Here is a 14,899-nt window from a genome sequence, read left to right as displayed (position 1 = left end):
CTCGCCGACCTGAACACGGTCCGCAAGTTCAACTAGTAAGGATTTGCTATAATTTTCTAACTATTTTCTAACTTTATATTTATATATACTTTAACCTTCTTTCATGTAAATATGCAAGCTTAAAGTGATTTTGAGCTCAAATTGCTTACAAATGAAAAAAACCACAATAAAGAACCATAAATATATATAGTGAATAAAATGGCATAAGAAAATGGTAAAAAATGAGAGTATGAGATTGGTAACCTTTACAACTGAAGAATCGACGGAGGAATCGAAGAAATCGACGGAGGAATCGAAGAATGGATGGAGGAACAATGGAGGGAGGGAGGAAGCAAGAACACTACTGCAGTGAGCTTCAAAATGTGCTGAGCTCGGGCTCGGGGAGGAATAGGAGACGGCCGATTTATAAAGGGAGAACATTTAGTCCCGGTTGATAGATCCAACCGGGACTAAAGGTAACTTTCCAACCCCGGGCGCAGCCACGGCCCGGGAGTAGACCTTTACTCCCTGTTGGAGCCACCAACCGGGAGTAAAAGTATACCTTTAGTCCCGGTTGGTGGCTCCAACCGGGACTAAAGGTCCCTGCCACCTCTGTCTGGCGCAGTAGCCGTTGGGCAGGGACCTTTAGTCCCGGTTGGAGCCACCAACCGGGACTAAAGGTATTTCTAGTCCCGGGGGCAAAAAATTCCGGGACTAGAGCCTATTTTGGCCGAGGATCAAAGGTCTGTTCTCTACTAGTGGGTGATCGGAAAATCAAACCCTAGGTCAGGAAGCATTGTCGCCCACCAGTTCCCCCTTCGCCCGCTCTGTCTTTTCCGCCTTGCGCGTAAGCACCTTCCTACTCTAACTTGCTAAGTTAGTTGATAGGATTTGGACCTAGGGTGTAAAACTCTTCTATGGTAGAGATATATAGCAAACACTTAGTAAAAGCATAGTGTAAATTTAGATAGATATCTTGCATAGGTTTTGATAAGTAGGTTTTTAGAGGTCAAATTGTTTTTGCTTCTTAGGCATCACGACTCCTACGATCGAGCGACAACTTGTTTGTAGATTGAACCACTTTTGTCCTAGTGGAGTTGCCAAAAAATATGATGTGAACTTCGGTTACACACTAACAAGGACTAGATCGCCCCATGATTTCTAAATCCGAATCACATCCTGATGTTTTCCATCAAAAGTAAAAAGAAGAAAAAACAACTCAATTATTAATTAAAATGACAATGAAGAAACAAGAGTGCATGGACACGCAGCAAACATTTTTAGCATCTTGTTTAAACCAAAGTCGTGCATGGTCTGATGAACGCCTCGTACGCTCATCTCCCGACCGATGGGTCGCAAGACTAAAAAGCAATGCTAAACAATACAGTACTTTGAAATAGGACCATCTGACACGGAGCATCAGAAATGGGGTTGACTATCCATAGCACAGGTGGTGCGTAGCGATATATACATGTACTTGTTGCGTGCTTCATGGACCATGCTCGAGTTTGATTGTTGCAATATATTTAGGACTGTCACCTTTGTCAATTTGTGCTTCAATCTCGCAACCACCGGACTTGGTTTTTGAAGAATAATCAGAGAATTAACTAGTTTCACATATATCTCATCCCAACGTCGTTGGAAGTAGTTCAAGCCGCCACCAGTCTCAACATAAGCCTGCATGTGTATACGTATCCCACGCATTCAAAGCAATCCTCTCCGACGGAAAACAGCATAAATAACACTAGCTAGTCACGTCTGACTATCAAGGGTACCTCGCGAACAATATACTTATCTCCTAGCGTGAACCACACCTCTTTATTAGAAAATAATACAAAAATACCTACTTTATTCATATCACAATCTTCACAGATTAAACCCCATTATGCATGATTGCTGCTTCATCTAACTGACATAATTAAAGAGACACTAGGGGATTAATGTTTCAAAAATGTTTGATTCAATCTATGTCCAAACTGTTGTTCTCTGTGAACCGGATAAATGACGAAGGATTAATAAGTTCACTAGTGGCCACCCCGTTCGTTCGCATGGGGTAGATATGGTACTCCTTCCATTTCAAATTATAAAACGTTTTGACTCTTCTAGATACATTGCTTTTATTATATATCTAGATATAGTATACATCTAAGTGCATAATAAAAACTATATACGTAGAAAAGCCAAAATGCCTTATAGTTTATAATGGAGAGCATACTGCTTCTTCGATAATTATTTGGTACGTTTCAAAATCAACTACTTTTTCTTGTGAACAGCAATATATATATATATATATATATATATATATATATATATATTATAATAATAATAATAATAATAATAATTTTGTCAAACTTTGTGATCCGTATAAGTATAGAATATATTATATGACAATTATCCACTGAGATTAGGACTTTGTGTACCTTGTTACGGTAGTAGAAACCCCAGGGGGTACTCCAGGCGAGCATGTACTCCTGGAACTGGCCATCTTTCTTCTTGCCGCGGTACACGACGGCTCCCACGGAACCGGAGGGCTCGCCTTGCCTGTGGACATGAAGGAATGCAGCCCACTGTCCGTTGCCGACCTCAGCCGGGTACTCTGCTCTGCTGTCGATGTAGTTGTAGCCATACCAGTCGTGGTTGGTGACGTAGCGGAGAGTGTCCCCAGTCGCATTGTAAAATAAACACAGTGTGGACTGCCCATTGCCGTACATGGCCTTAAGGACGTCCACACGTTTGGATGCATTGCCCTTCTTGTCATCATGGACTATAAGAGACCAGGCCACCCTTGCCCGGTCTTCCTGTGTCTTGGGTTTGCCCGTGTACCTCGCCACTTCGTCCAGCATCTTGTTGTCCACTACTTCACCAAAGCAGTTCTCTGCTGCCTCCTTGGGTGGTGCCTCAGGCTCCTTCCCTGCTGCCTCCGCTTCCTCTGTTGTCCAGTCACTTTTCTTGTGGGACGGCCCATCATTCTCCTCTTTTGGGAAATATTTGTTCTAGAGAATACCAAATTAGCTACGGTTCTTACAAACCATATTAATACTACTGTCTACTAGTAAAACAATATGAGTTGGTTAAGCATTTATGGAGTACTATAGTACTATATATAAGAATTCATCGAAGAGTCAGCTGTAATACATATGTATATATAGATATGACAATTGCATAAGAGAGACAGATAAAGACAGACTATTATTTCATTCTATATTTTCTTTTGCATAACTAATTTGAGTCAAAAAGTTTACCAAATGATGGTATTTCTTGGTTTTGCAATTGTTTTATATATAATAGTTAGACATGATAGAGAATTAGTTATTACTCCTTAGTTAGCACAGCCAATGTGGACATTCCATTTTGCAGTGATAGTACAATGGTACATGGATGCCATTAAAACGATTATATATATACCTGGAAGTCTCTTGACTGGCCTTGAGAAGAAACCAATGACATTTTATTCCTACTCTTAGCTTCCAGTTCTTCCAATTGGCACACAATATCTTTTATCGCAGGCCTTTCATTTGGGTCATCTTCGGTGCATCTTAATCCTATTTCAACGCATGTCTCCAATCGTTGGTTGTCCAGTTCGTGTGACGAGGAACTCGACGTTGCTTCCAGCCTTCCCTTCCATTTGGCACACACCTGCAAAATTGGTACACTAAGTCAGAAAAGAGGGACATGCGTAAAAGAAAAGAAGATTCCTACTAATAAAACCTAATCTATATGTAGTTTCGGACATTCATATGGTGGTGAAAATTAGACGAAATTCTGATCACCAGTTTATTTAAAATAGCAATAAAAAATATATTTATTACAATGCTTCTAAAAGACCGTATTGGTGGGTTCGATTCCAGAGAAATGGAAATTACCATTCTATACCGCCTTCCCTAGCTTAAGCCCTAGACAAGAGCATCTCTAAGAGCATTTCTAAATCTCACTCTCTAAATCATCATTTGGAGAGTCATTTGCATAAAAATCTCTCTCTATATCTTTTCACTCTCCAACAGTCTTTCTATATCTCATGCGCACTCTAGAGACATTCTCGTCTTCTATTTTTTGCTAGCGAAAAATTCGGAATAGAAGATGGCTATATTTGGATGACCATTTAGAAAAGCTGTTGGATGATAGTTTTCACCAAAATCTCTATTCCTAACATTTAGGAAGGATATGGAGAGTCTCTTAGAGATGCTCCAAACTGCTCCATCCATTCCAAAGTGAAGATCAGTATAGATCATTTTAGTTTGTACTAAGTGCGCATCTAGAGCATCTCCAATAATTGTAAAAATCGATTGATAAATCAATGAGTTTTCTAAGTGGCTAAAAAAAGTTGGGAGCACATTTCCCCAACGGTTTCCAAAACATCGCTCTTAAAATATAAAAGGCAATTGTGCATCAGGAACCCTAAACTATTTCTAAATCACCCTATCGACTTTTATCTTTTCTTTGTCTCATGCACATTTGCATTAGGAACCATGTCCTACTCTTTATTCTTCCCACACCATTCCACCGCCAAATTGGCCGATCGATACGTGCGCGTATATTTCCACGTGACCGAGTCGATCTTCCCAAGTGCGGAAATATTGGGAGTTGAGATAGGGAGTTGTCGGAGAGCGGTATTTTTCAATCTTGCCAAAAAATCAAGATTGGGAATGGGTTTTGGAAACTCTTGGAGATGCTCTTAGCAAGGTTTTAGATTCTCGTTGAAACGTTTTGGATCCATATTCTCTTCAGAATCATTTCTCTGATGAATGAGAATCACTTCGTGTAACCGTTTGGCTTACTCGATGGATTTAGATGTTTCTCTACATTAGTACGAAAACAAGAATCGGTTCCAAGTGTTTTTTCCTAAATCATTTCTCTCCTTGTGGCGTTTGGCAGAGATTCTAGGTGATTCTACTAAGAATCTAATACGTTTCTCACTGCCAAAGGCACCCTAAGCCAAACTCTTCTAACTTTGATTAAGGTTTAAAAAATATATTAACATCTACTTCCTCCCTGCCACAAATAGGGACATTTAAAGTTTTTTAAGGATAGATTACTGCTCATGGGAAAAAACATAAGTACCCCTCAATAATATGGTATTCTACTCTTTCCCATGAGCCATTAATAAAGGTGATTAAATGCAAAGGTATTTAACTCTCATAGAACGCGAAGCATTGGCATGAACCAGAGGATATAAGGCCAGCCTCAGTTGGTGTTTATGAAAGCTCTAGTTTGATTTTGGTAATTGAATGACAACCCTATGGGCACCAGAGGCCTTGAAATTCGGCAAAGCAGAAGCGGATCTGATTGGACAATGACGGATGAAGGTGGGCTAACCGGCGACACGTGGCTTCACCTCACTTGAAGCGGATGGAGATGGCACCAGCGGAGGTTCGTAGCGATGGTGCACTAGGGGCAGCGGCGACTTGACGACTTCCGCTCGTTGAATTTGGCGTTTCATGAGAGGATGTTGGGAAGCAGGGATGTGCTGAGGTCATAGTTTTTTCTCTTCTGGTTGTGTGTTCTTCTCTTTGTTGAGGTGTAAGTCTAAGTGCTCTTGTATTTTTTTTCTATGTATACATGGGTGGACACAGCACTAGGGCAACTAAGGCCATGGCCCTTGTCTTGGCCCAAGTAACTAGGTAGCAATTCTTCAATTTTTGGCCCATCAGACATCAGCCCAACAAAGCAGTCTAAACCAAGGGAGGGAATAGGGCAACGCTCGCTCGTCGCTCGCGTCTCCGTCGCGTCGCTCCACGCCTCCGCTCTGCGCTCCGCCCCTCGACGGCCGCCCCCCGGGCGCTGCTCAGCGCCCCAGCAGTGGTCGCCCCGGCCCCGCTCGGCTGCGGACTGGCCGTCGCTGGACGGTGCCCGCCAGGCGTCCAGGGGCCGCTGCCCACCGGGCGCTGGCCAAGCCAAAAGCAGCCAAGCACAAGCAGGAGCAGGCGAACAGCAGAATAGGAAGACAAGAACAGAGCACTAGTGCAGCTGCAGCCTTGGTTTGCATCTGGTTTCCCAATTTCAACCCTATGCAGTTTGTAAATTTTTTATTCCAATTTCCAGTTACATTCTAAAATTACATTATAGAAGATGAAGACCTCGAATTTAGCATCGTATTAACCTGTATATGTTGTCCAAGTAAATTAAGTTGTTATTGGGGACTTGGCAGTCGACGATGCGAATGCACCAAATCGTCACTAGATATTTATTTTTCAATGTTTCATAATATTTTTTAGTTATTGTATCGTACTACTAATTATATAGTTGAAGAAACATCTTTTGATTTGCAAACTCTTCTTGAGAAGTTTTTATATGTGAAACACATATACGTATGGTTATATAGACTATTGACGTAGCTTTTGGTTTTTTGCCGCTAAAATTTGGCCTAGTCTTGGCCAATCCTGGGTCCGCCACCGAGCATTAGTGCTTCTTTCTATACCGATGCTCAAACCTAAAATATGTTTGGCTGCCACAATTTCTGCTTGTATATGAGATCGGTTGGAGTAACACACAAAGCATGATGCAAAAATACAAATCTCAGTTCAATTGAGAGGATTTTTCTTACAAGCTCAATAAACACTTCATGAGGCATTTCAGAACGACGGGAGTAGCCATTTTGTCCAGCCACGATGTCAAGAATTATAACTCCCAAACTAAACACGTCAAACTTGATTGATACATTATTGCCACCATTTTTGCATTCTGGTGGCGTGTACTTTCTGCAGATACCATAAAAGTCACAAGTATTGTTAGTACAATGGAAAAAGTCTACATCACCCCTCCACCTTTCATACTTGGTCTACTTCACCTTCCAACTATGAACCCGTCTGTTTTACCCCCATGAACTTTCCAAAACCGTCTATTTTACCCTCTGGGCGGTTTTCTGACAGCGGTTTGCTACAGTAACAACGAATTTACTACAGTACGGTGGTTTGCTACAGTGCCCGATGGTTTGAATTCCTTATTTATTTATTTATTTTCGGTGAATCTTTGAAAAATCACAGTAAATCATAGAAAAATCATAAAATAAAAAATCTAATTTTGTTGGATTCCACATGAGTAGATCTATACAGTGAATATATAATACGGCATGCTTTAGTATAAAATTTTTACTGTAGCCTTAGATTAATTGGAAAATCTAATTTTGTCTGTAATTAATTGGAATAATTCATAGCTGTAGCTTCTATGGTCCAATTATGGTGAAATTTTTATGGCACGCTAATTATTGTATGCTTGAACTATAGTAAAAATTTCGTACTCATTGGACTATGTATAACTTAGTTATAGATAAATTCTAATTAATTACAGACAAAATTGGATTTTCCAATTAATCTAAAGCTACAAAAAAAATTTATACTAAAGCATACCGTATTATATATTCACTGTGTAGATCTACTCATGTGGAGTCCAATAAAATTAGATTTTTTATTTTATGATTTTTCTATGATTTACTGTGATTTTTCAAAGATTCATCGAAAATAAATAAAAAAAAGGAATTCAAAACAAGCGGACACTGTAGCAACCGCAGTTACTGTAGCAGATCCGTTGTTACTGTAGCGCCCTCTGCCAGAAAACCGCCCAGGGGGTAAAATAGACGTTTTGGAAAGTTCGGGGGTAAAACAGACGGTTTCATAGTTAGGGGGGGTAAAGTAGACCAAGTATGAAAGGTGGGGGGTGATGTAGACTTTTTCCTTAGTACAATAGAAAAGAATATAATAATCAATGTCTTAAAGCATGATAGAATTTATAATCTGCAGAAAACCGTGATCAATCTACTTACAGTGTTGTTCCTTTTAGAGTCCCCGATTCTTGAGTTTCTATAGAAGCACCAAGTCTTGATGAACCAAGATCTGCAATTTTGGGCTCCTTGTTCTTGTCGAGCAATATATTACTAGGTTTTAAGTCCAGATGCAAAATTGATGTTCCCTTGGCATTATGCAGGTGATTTAAACCCACACTAGTCCCTTTAATAATTCGGTAACAAATGGGCCAATCAAGTGAACACCATTTGTCTGCAAGAGGAAAGTAATAAAACCCCAATCATATAGAGCTATCATGAGTTACTACTACAGATTGCTAGAAAACTAGAAAGTATTACCTACTTTAGAGAGTATTACCTACCATTAAAATAAACTAAATATCCCCTGAAATCTAGATCTAAACTTCCAACGTCTTCAATAATGAAAAGTGTTTCAACCATAAATTATGCCTATATATTTGTATAAATTATTACCCGCTTATATTATTATTAATATATATAAAACAACTTAAAGTAAATGTACACCATCATATGCAGATCAAATATGTATACATGCAATGCAGTAAATACATAGTTTATGTTTCAACAATCATGAGAAATATTTCCTTAATGTCTCATATGCCAATAAAGCAATGTCACTAACAAATTACAAAATTGTATTAATATCCACGAGAAATAGTTTAGGTAAGTGTTGATTTTAGTTTTAGAAAAATTATAAAATTTAACTGAAACATTATAATATATTCATATTGATAGTATAATTGTGAGACCTCTATTGTTTTATGAAAATACTACTGCACATATAGTATTATTTTTTTAGAAAAAAATTCAAAATATTGAGCAATGGATGATGTTAGTGCGGACGTACTAAAGGTGGCTATGACCTTTCTAGTCTTTGAGATCATTTAAGCTTAAATATTAGTATCCTCTTAACTCTTAAGGTTAGCGATGTTGGCCCCTCGTTCTTTAGCACCTTGGTGTAGGCTTAAAAGAGCTGATGACATGTAGTAATTAAAAGTCCATTCAGCGATCTGAAATCCTTATTTTTAATAAAATACAAAATAAGATTTTGCATAAAAATTCAGTAAACACAAGAGTTTCAACTGAACTAATAAGATGAAATTTAAAAACTTCAAAACTTGATTCATGATTTCCACAGACATGGGCTAAAAAACAATGGTAATCAGATGCTTGATATCTCGGGTGTGAAAGGAACTTCCTCATCATTTCTGTGGCGCAGAGATAGAAAGTAATGGCCTAATGGGCATCGATGCTCTGTATAGCTATGGTGTCAAAATCGGACGTTCTGTTAAAAAAAAAAACGAGCGACAAGTTTGGAGTCATAGAGATCATACCTTCAATATAAGTTTGAAGGCTTCCACTATGCATATATTCGAAGCACAGAAGTCGCTCCACTGTTTTTGCAAAAACTTATTTTCCGTGGTCCTCATCGTACCTGTGCTGTGATTCGTAACAATAGCCAATTAACTGTATGATGTTTGGATGGTCTTTTTGCAAGGTTGCGGAACTCATTGTGGAATTCCAGATCATCAAGTCCTTGCAAGGGGTGAAGCCTTTTCACAGCAATATCCTTCCCGTTATGTTCTCCCTGTACAAGTCAGTTCTCAGTAATTTGTCATGATTTCCTTTTTCTAGTCGCCAGTGGAAATAAACATTTGGAAACTAGAGAAGATGTGTAATGATTAGCCATATGTATACCTTGTAAACATCTCCGTACCCACCACTGCCAACCTTCCGCGCCTCCGAAAAATTGTCAGTAATACGTTTTATATCTCCAAAATCAAAATTCATGCTGTAGGTGTTATATATCTTCCACCAGTCTTATAACCTTATAATGTTCCTGATACAAACAAAAAAAGAAAATATTTACATAAGATGAGAGACATTCAGAAAGAGTTATTCATCCTTTGCCAGCAGCTGTGACACGAGCCAGTGAGATTCTTGCCGATGCGAATGGTAGCGCAGAAACCGAGCCTCAACGCCATGCGCCGCTCGAATTTGTAACATAACACGGAGGTAAGGTATTATTGCCGTAGCAATTTTTTAGGATATAAGAACGCATGGAACGAAACAACTTTCCGTTCGTCCCTTCACTAATTTTAAATGATAAGGACCTCTGAGCTGAAGGCTGCCAAGAATTGCACTAACCTGGAGGGTGCTCGAAGGGACAAGAGTGCTTTGTTCCTCGGCGAGGCATCGATCTCATCCTGCAACATCCATTTAAATACAGCAAGGTCAACTATTGCACTAGCTAGCTCTAGAAGCAGACAAACGAACAAAATATCAGAGTTGACTTGACTCCAGTTTGCACCGCATATTGCTCTAAACAATGATATTTTTCAACATATCACGTGCAAATCAACCAACCTATGCAAACTTAGAAACTACTAATCAGAAGCACTGGATGCTGATCCAATGGATGAGGTGAGAGGGCTTAAGCGCAAAAAAAAGGACGACGGGTGGGCGGCTTAAGCGTAAAAAATCTCACCTCTCACTTCATTCATTGGATCAACATCTAGTGGTCCTGATTGGTAGTTTCCAAGTTTGTACAGGTTAGTTGGTTTGCACATGATACGTTCCGTACCAAAATCGACGAATTTACTATCCCTAATCTTCATCAAGTAGTTATAATGTCTTTATCTACAAAACTTAATGGACAGTACGGGATTAGGAAGACATCTGCATCTATCCGACTCAGAGTTCGCTAGGCTACCCTAACCCTACAACTACCTAGGAGAACTGAGAGTCTGAGACACAAATTTGTTCTCAGCTTCTATTATGTTTTGTTTTCTGGGCTCACCTGCTTTACTTTGCGAAGGTATATTCGTTGCAGGATCAGATTGAAGATGCCGCCGTGCGTTAAGGAGCACCGACGGAACAGATGGCGGCTTCCAAGCCGAAGACGGACCTTGCTTCCTGTTTTCCTGATGACACAGGACTTGCTTGTCCAAGGCCTAAACGGGTCTGGCGGAGCCGCGTGATGCCCAACGTAGTGCCAAGATCAGAGTGACGATGGCATCACGAACGAAGTTCTAACTGTCTTTTCGGTTGGCTGGTTCGTGAAGAAGTACTGCTGATTGATTTATGTGAGAGAGAAATACTGTCCCGGCTGAAAATTTACTTTCGTTTATGATAAGCCACAGCCAAACGAACAGGTGTAAGCAGCGGCAGAGGTTGAAAGCCTAAACATGGTTTTTTTTTGAAAGAAAAGCTTCCATTAAACATTGGCTCTAGGCCTATCTCGCTAGAGACCAACGGTCTGTTCGTTTGGTTTATAAGCCGTACTTTTTTAGCTAACGAATAGTATTTTTTTACAACAAATCAACCAACAGTATTTTCAGCCATGACTTATCAGCTAAGCGAACCGAGCAAAAATTGAGTTACAAATTCTGGTGCATTATTAGTATACATACATGCCTCTACACCTTCCATACATGCACCATAAGCAGCTAGACAGTCTTATTGCAAACAGAGATTACACATATGTTAAATTCATATACTCCATGAAACCTCTAATTTTCCTCAATAAGCAGCCATATGGGCTCCTGTCCCAATTCGTTCATTTAAGAGCATCGCCGAGGTTTGCTGCATCCATCCCTACCAAGTTTGAATAGCCCTTTCAGCACCTCATAGAGCTATTTTTTTTATGCCTCAACTCTTCGAGTATAAGTTGTAGTATCTGAACTCACCCATCAACTCACCCACCACACGCACATAAACTCATACACACCCTAGTGCGCAAGCTAGACCTACATCTACACGGAGAGACTGCATGTGGCGGAGAGATATCCAAAGTCTTCGAGGCTTCGCACATGACGGGCACGTCACTCTGACCATTGTGGCGCATTCACGTGTAAGACTGCAGATACCCAGGACCTGCAAATTTATTATTGGGGAAAACCCCCATGAGGCACGTGACTGTCGATCCCGGAGATCGAACTCACGCCCAGCCGTTGGCACACCTGCCGAGCGAGCCAACCGAGCGGTCCTCATCTCGTAGAGCTACTATAGCTTTAGCATGTAGGGAACCAGAGATTCTTCTTCTAAGACTTCCTGCGCCAGTCTGCAACCGGAATTTTTTATATTTTTAATCCTTTTAATCAATATTTTAATACTAATCTCAATTTTTTTTTGTAAAACTGACCCTTTTGGTCGTGCTAGCGCGGCTTGCGCGATAGTACCACGCTGTCGCGCCACATGCGCTGGCACGACAAGCCGAACCATGGTGCCACCCATCGTTGACCGTAGTTGGCGTGGCGGAGCGTGGGTCCCGTCCTATCGCGCTAGCGACACCGGCGCAACAGCGTTGTCGCGCTAGGCTGGCCGGCACGGCAGGCCCATATAAGGGCGCGACCCACCTCCTTTTTCCTCCCTCTCTTCTTCCTCCCTTCATTTTGGCCGAGCTCGAGGTGACCTCAGTTCTTTCTCTTCTCTCTCTTCTCTTCCTCCCATCCTCTATTTGCCTTTGATGAAGTTTGCATTTGCATTTCAGGTTTGATCGGTCTCGTGCATGAGGTATGGCTCTGTCACCTCTGTTTTTTTTGTGTTTAGTTGATGTTTATATACTGCTCTGGTTTATACTGCTATGTGCAATACTGGCTTTCGTTTGGTTTAATAAAAGTTGCTTTGGCTAATCACATCTAATATATTATGGTTTATGTTATAGTTGTTGAACTTTTTATGATTTTTGTGATTGGTTTTGGTTGGCACTACATTAGGGTTTGACTGCAATGGTTTATACAGCAGTATGAGTTGGACCGTTATTAGTAAACTTTCTAGTAAATGTGTGATTTGAAGTTTTTTTGTGGTGATTAGATGTATAGATGAGTTGGACTATGTATGTATAGACATCATTACATTCAATAAGTTTGTTTTAAGGTTTGGCTTCATGGGCTTACATGATTATAGAGATGATTGAGATGGAAATTGTTGTTCGACTGTGTAGTAGTATTGGTTTATATCCTTGGTTTCTTCATCTACTTTGTAATAGGTTCAATGACGGTTCCAAATAAGAACTAATTCGTGCACCATCCGAATGATCATGGTGCTATAGGTCCTTTCCTACTAGCAGAGCCAACACCGTTGTGTTACTGTGGGTTAATGGCATTTGTGAAGCAGTTAAGGCATCCCGCTTCAGCTGGACGTGCTTTCTACTGTTGCCAACTTAAGCGTCGTCCCCCAACACTTGATGCTTATCTAGAGGGATGCAGCTTCTATCAGTGGATCGATGGCGATGAAATATTCAATCCGTCGATTATGTTGTTCCTTATGACCCTTGGAAGAGCGTTCCATATCTAGAATTTATTCATTGGGTTCTGCCGCCACCGAACCCTCCGAAAATGACAGAGGCAGAGAAGGTTGATGCTGTTTTGCGCCGTCTAGCCAATCCTCCTAAATACCATTGTGGAGTGCTGGTTCTACTAACTACTCCCAACCAACGTCGAGCATTCACTGTCTTGGCTCAGTCAACGACGGGTGTCACCATGGCTTGGCTTGGCGCGCCAGCGCATGTGGCGCGACACGTGGTACTGTCGCACCAGCCACGACCAAAAGTGTCGGTTTGTGCAAATACTTTTTTGAATTAGTATTAAAATATTGATTAAAATAGGATTAAAAATAATAAAATCCTCTGCAACACCGCTCCTTCATGGTTATGGATTAGGAATGCCCAGCCGCCTTGGCCAGCATTAGCATGGAAGGAGGCATCAACATTTATCTTGTACTTCCTCCATTGCAGATTATAAGCCATTTTGGCATTTTTAGGTACATAGGTTTTATATACGCTATGTCTAGATACATAGTAAAAATGATGTATCTCGAAAAAACAAAACGACTTATAATTTAGAACGAAATAAGTAAAATTCTTCAGGTGGTGGGATCGAGCTAACCTGAAGATGCATTGCAGGTTTTAGTTAATCTTGAAGCTTCTCACAAACCTTGAAGTGGTATATAACAGAGCTACAAATTTCCGCTTCAGAAACCATCCTCTCCGCTCCATTAACTTTATTTCTCGCTGACCACCATTGCCACAGGAGAATCAGAATCTTGTGATGAATACTTTGCTCCATCCGAACAATTGAATCAACGACTTTTGTTCCTGATTTGCATTGTACAAGCTTTTGGCGTATATCTTCTAGCTTAGATTTAGTGCCTGCCAACAGTCACTTGTTTTCTTGCACTTGAAAAATAGGTGGCTACAATTTTCATCATGGCAAGTACATATTGGGCAAACTGTATCTAGTTTGACACCCCTCCTTGCAATATTTTGACACACTGGAAGGTGGTTGTGAGCTAGTCTCGAAGTGAACATTTTGATCTTACTTGGAACCTTCTATTGCCAAATCTGATACCACTAGAATTCTCCGTTTGAACCATTATATGAGCCGGATCCTGATGCAGTTTTCTGGAGAAAATTGTCTCTGATTTGCACAACTGATTTATATGTCGGTTTGACAGAGAAATTTCCCTTGGAATCATAGTGCCATGCTGGCGAGTCCAACTCTAAAGGTTCTACAGGAATCGCCATTATGGTTTCAGCATCATCAGGCCAGAAGTTATCATATATAAGCTGCTCATCCCATGCACCTGTGAAAGGATCGATTAAATCTGACACCCTTGATAACAACAAGCGGCCTGTTGGCGTTGCAGGTTTTCTTTTTATATCTCTTGGCATCCATGGATCTGACCATATGTTCACCGAGGTACCATTTCCAATACTGCATATAATAACTTCTTTTAACAGCTCTGTTCCCCATCCCTCAAAAAACAGCTCTGTTCTCCGCAGCTCCACGAGTATGAAATTTCATCCCGGGCAATACATTGCAAAATGTTTTTATTTGTGAAATACTTGGCTTTCAACACTTGTCCACAGAGGGTATCTGGGCTTTGTCAACAATCTCCATGCTTGGTTTGCTAACATAGCTTGGTTGAAAAGATGTAAGTATAAACAAGGCTTGCTTGGCTTCCTCAAGGAACTAGACTCATGGATAATAATACTCAAGTTCAATTTGGTACAATCAATTTATAAAGCATCTTGGCGACGTGTGTATTAGTTAGGTGTGTAGACTTGCGAGGTCAAAGTCATGCTAATGATTTCTATTGTTAAAAAGCAAAGGACAAAAGATGATGGAACTGAAGTAGTAGGTAAGGACATATATAATTTTT

The 14,899-nt window shown here is 40.4% G+C and overlaps 1 protein-coding gene across 1 annotated transcript; it reads right to left on the bottom strand.

The window, feature by feature from the left end:
• Window positions 1-719: 719 nt before the first annotated feature.
• Window positions 720-9,914, bottom strand: LOC136505906 (uncharacterized). Its single transcript, XM_066501032.1, has 7 exons — window positions 9,434-9,914; window positions 9,070-9,323; window positions 7,736-7,967; window positions 6,521-6,674; window positions 3,385-3,615; window positions 2,400-2,972; window positions 720-1,656 (listed from the first exon to the last, which is right to left on the bottom strand). The coding sequence occupies exons 2-7, from the start codon at window positions 9,101-9,103 to the stop codon at window positions 1,399-1,401; spliced, it is 1,482 nt and encodes a 493-aa protein (XP_066357129.1). The 5' UTR covers window positions 9,104-9,323; window positions 9,434-9,914; the 3' UTR covers window positions 720-1,398.
• Window positions 9,915-14,899: the final 4,985 nt, after the last annotated feature.

This window comes from Miscanthus floridulus, chromosome 14 (genome assembly GCF_019320115.1).
Source record: "Miscanthus floridulus cultivar M001 chromosome 14, ASM1932011v1, whole genome shotgun sequence".
Lineage (NCBI taxonomy): Eukaryota > Viridiplantae > Streptophyta > Magnoliopsida > Poales > Poaceae > Miscanthus > Miscanthus floridulus.
The sequence above is the reverse complement of the archived record's forward strand: the minus strand, read 5'-3'. Positions and strand labels throughout refer to the sequence as shown.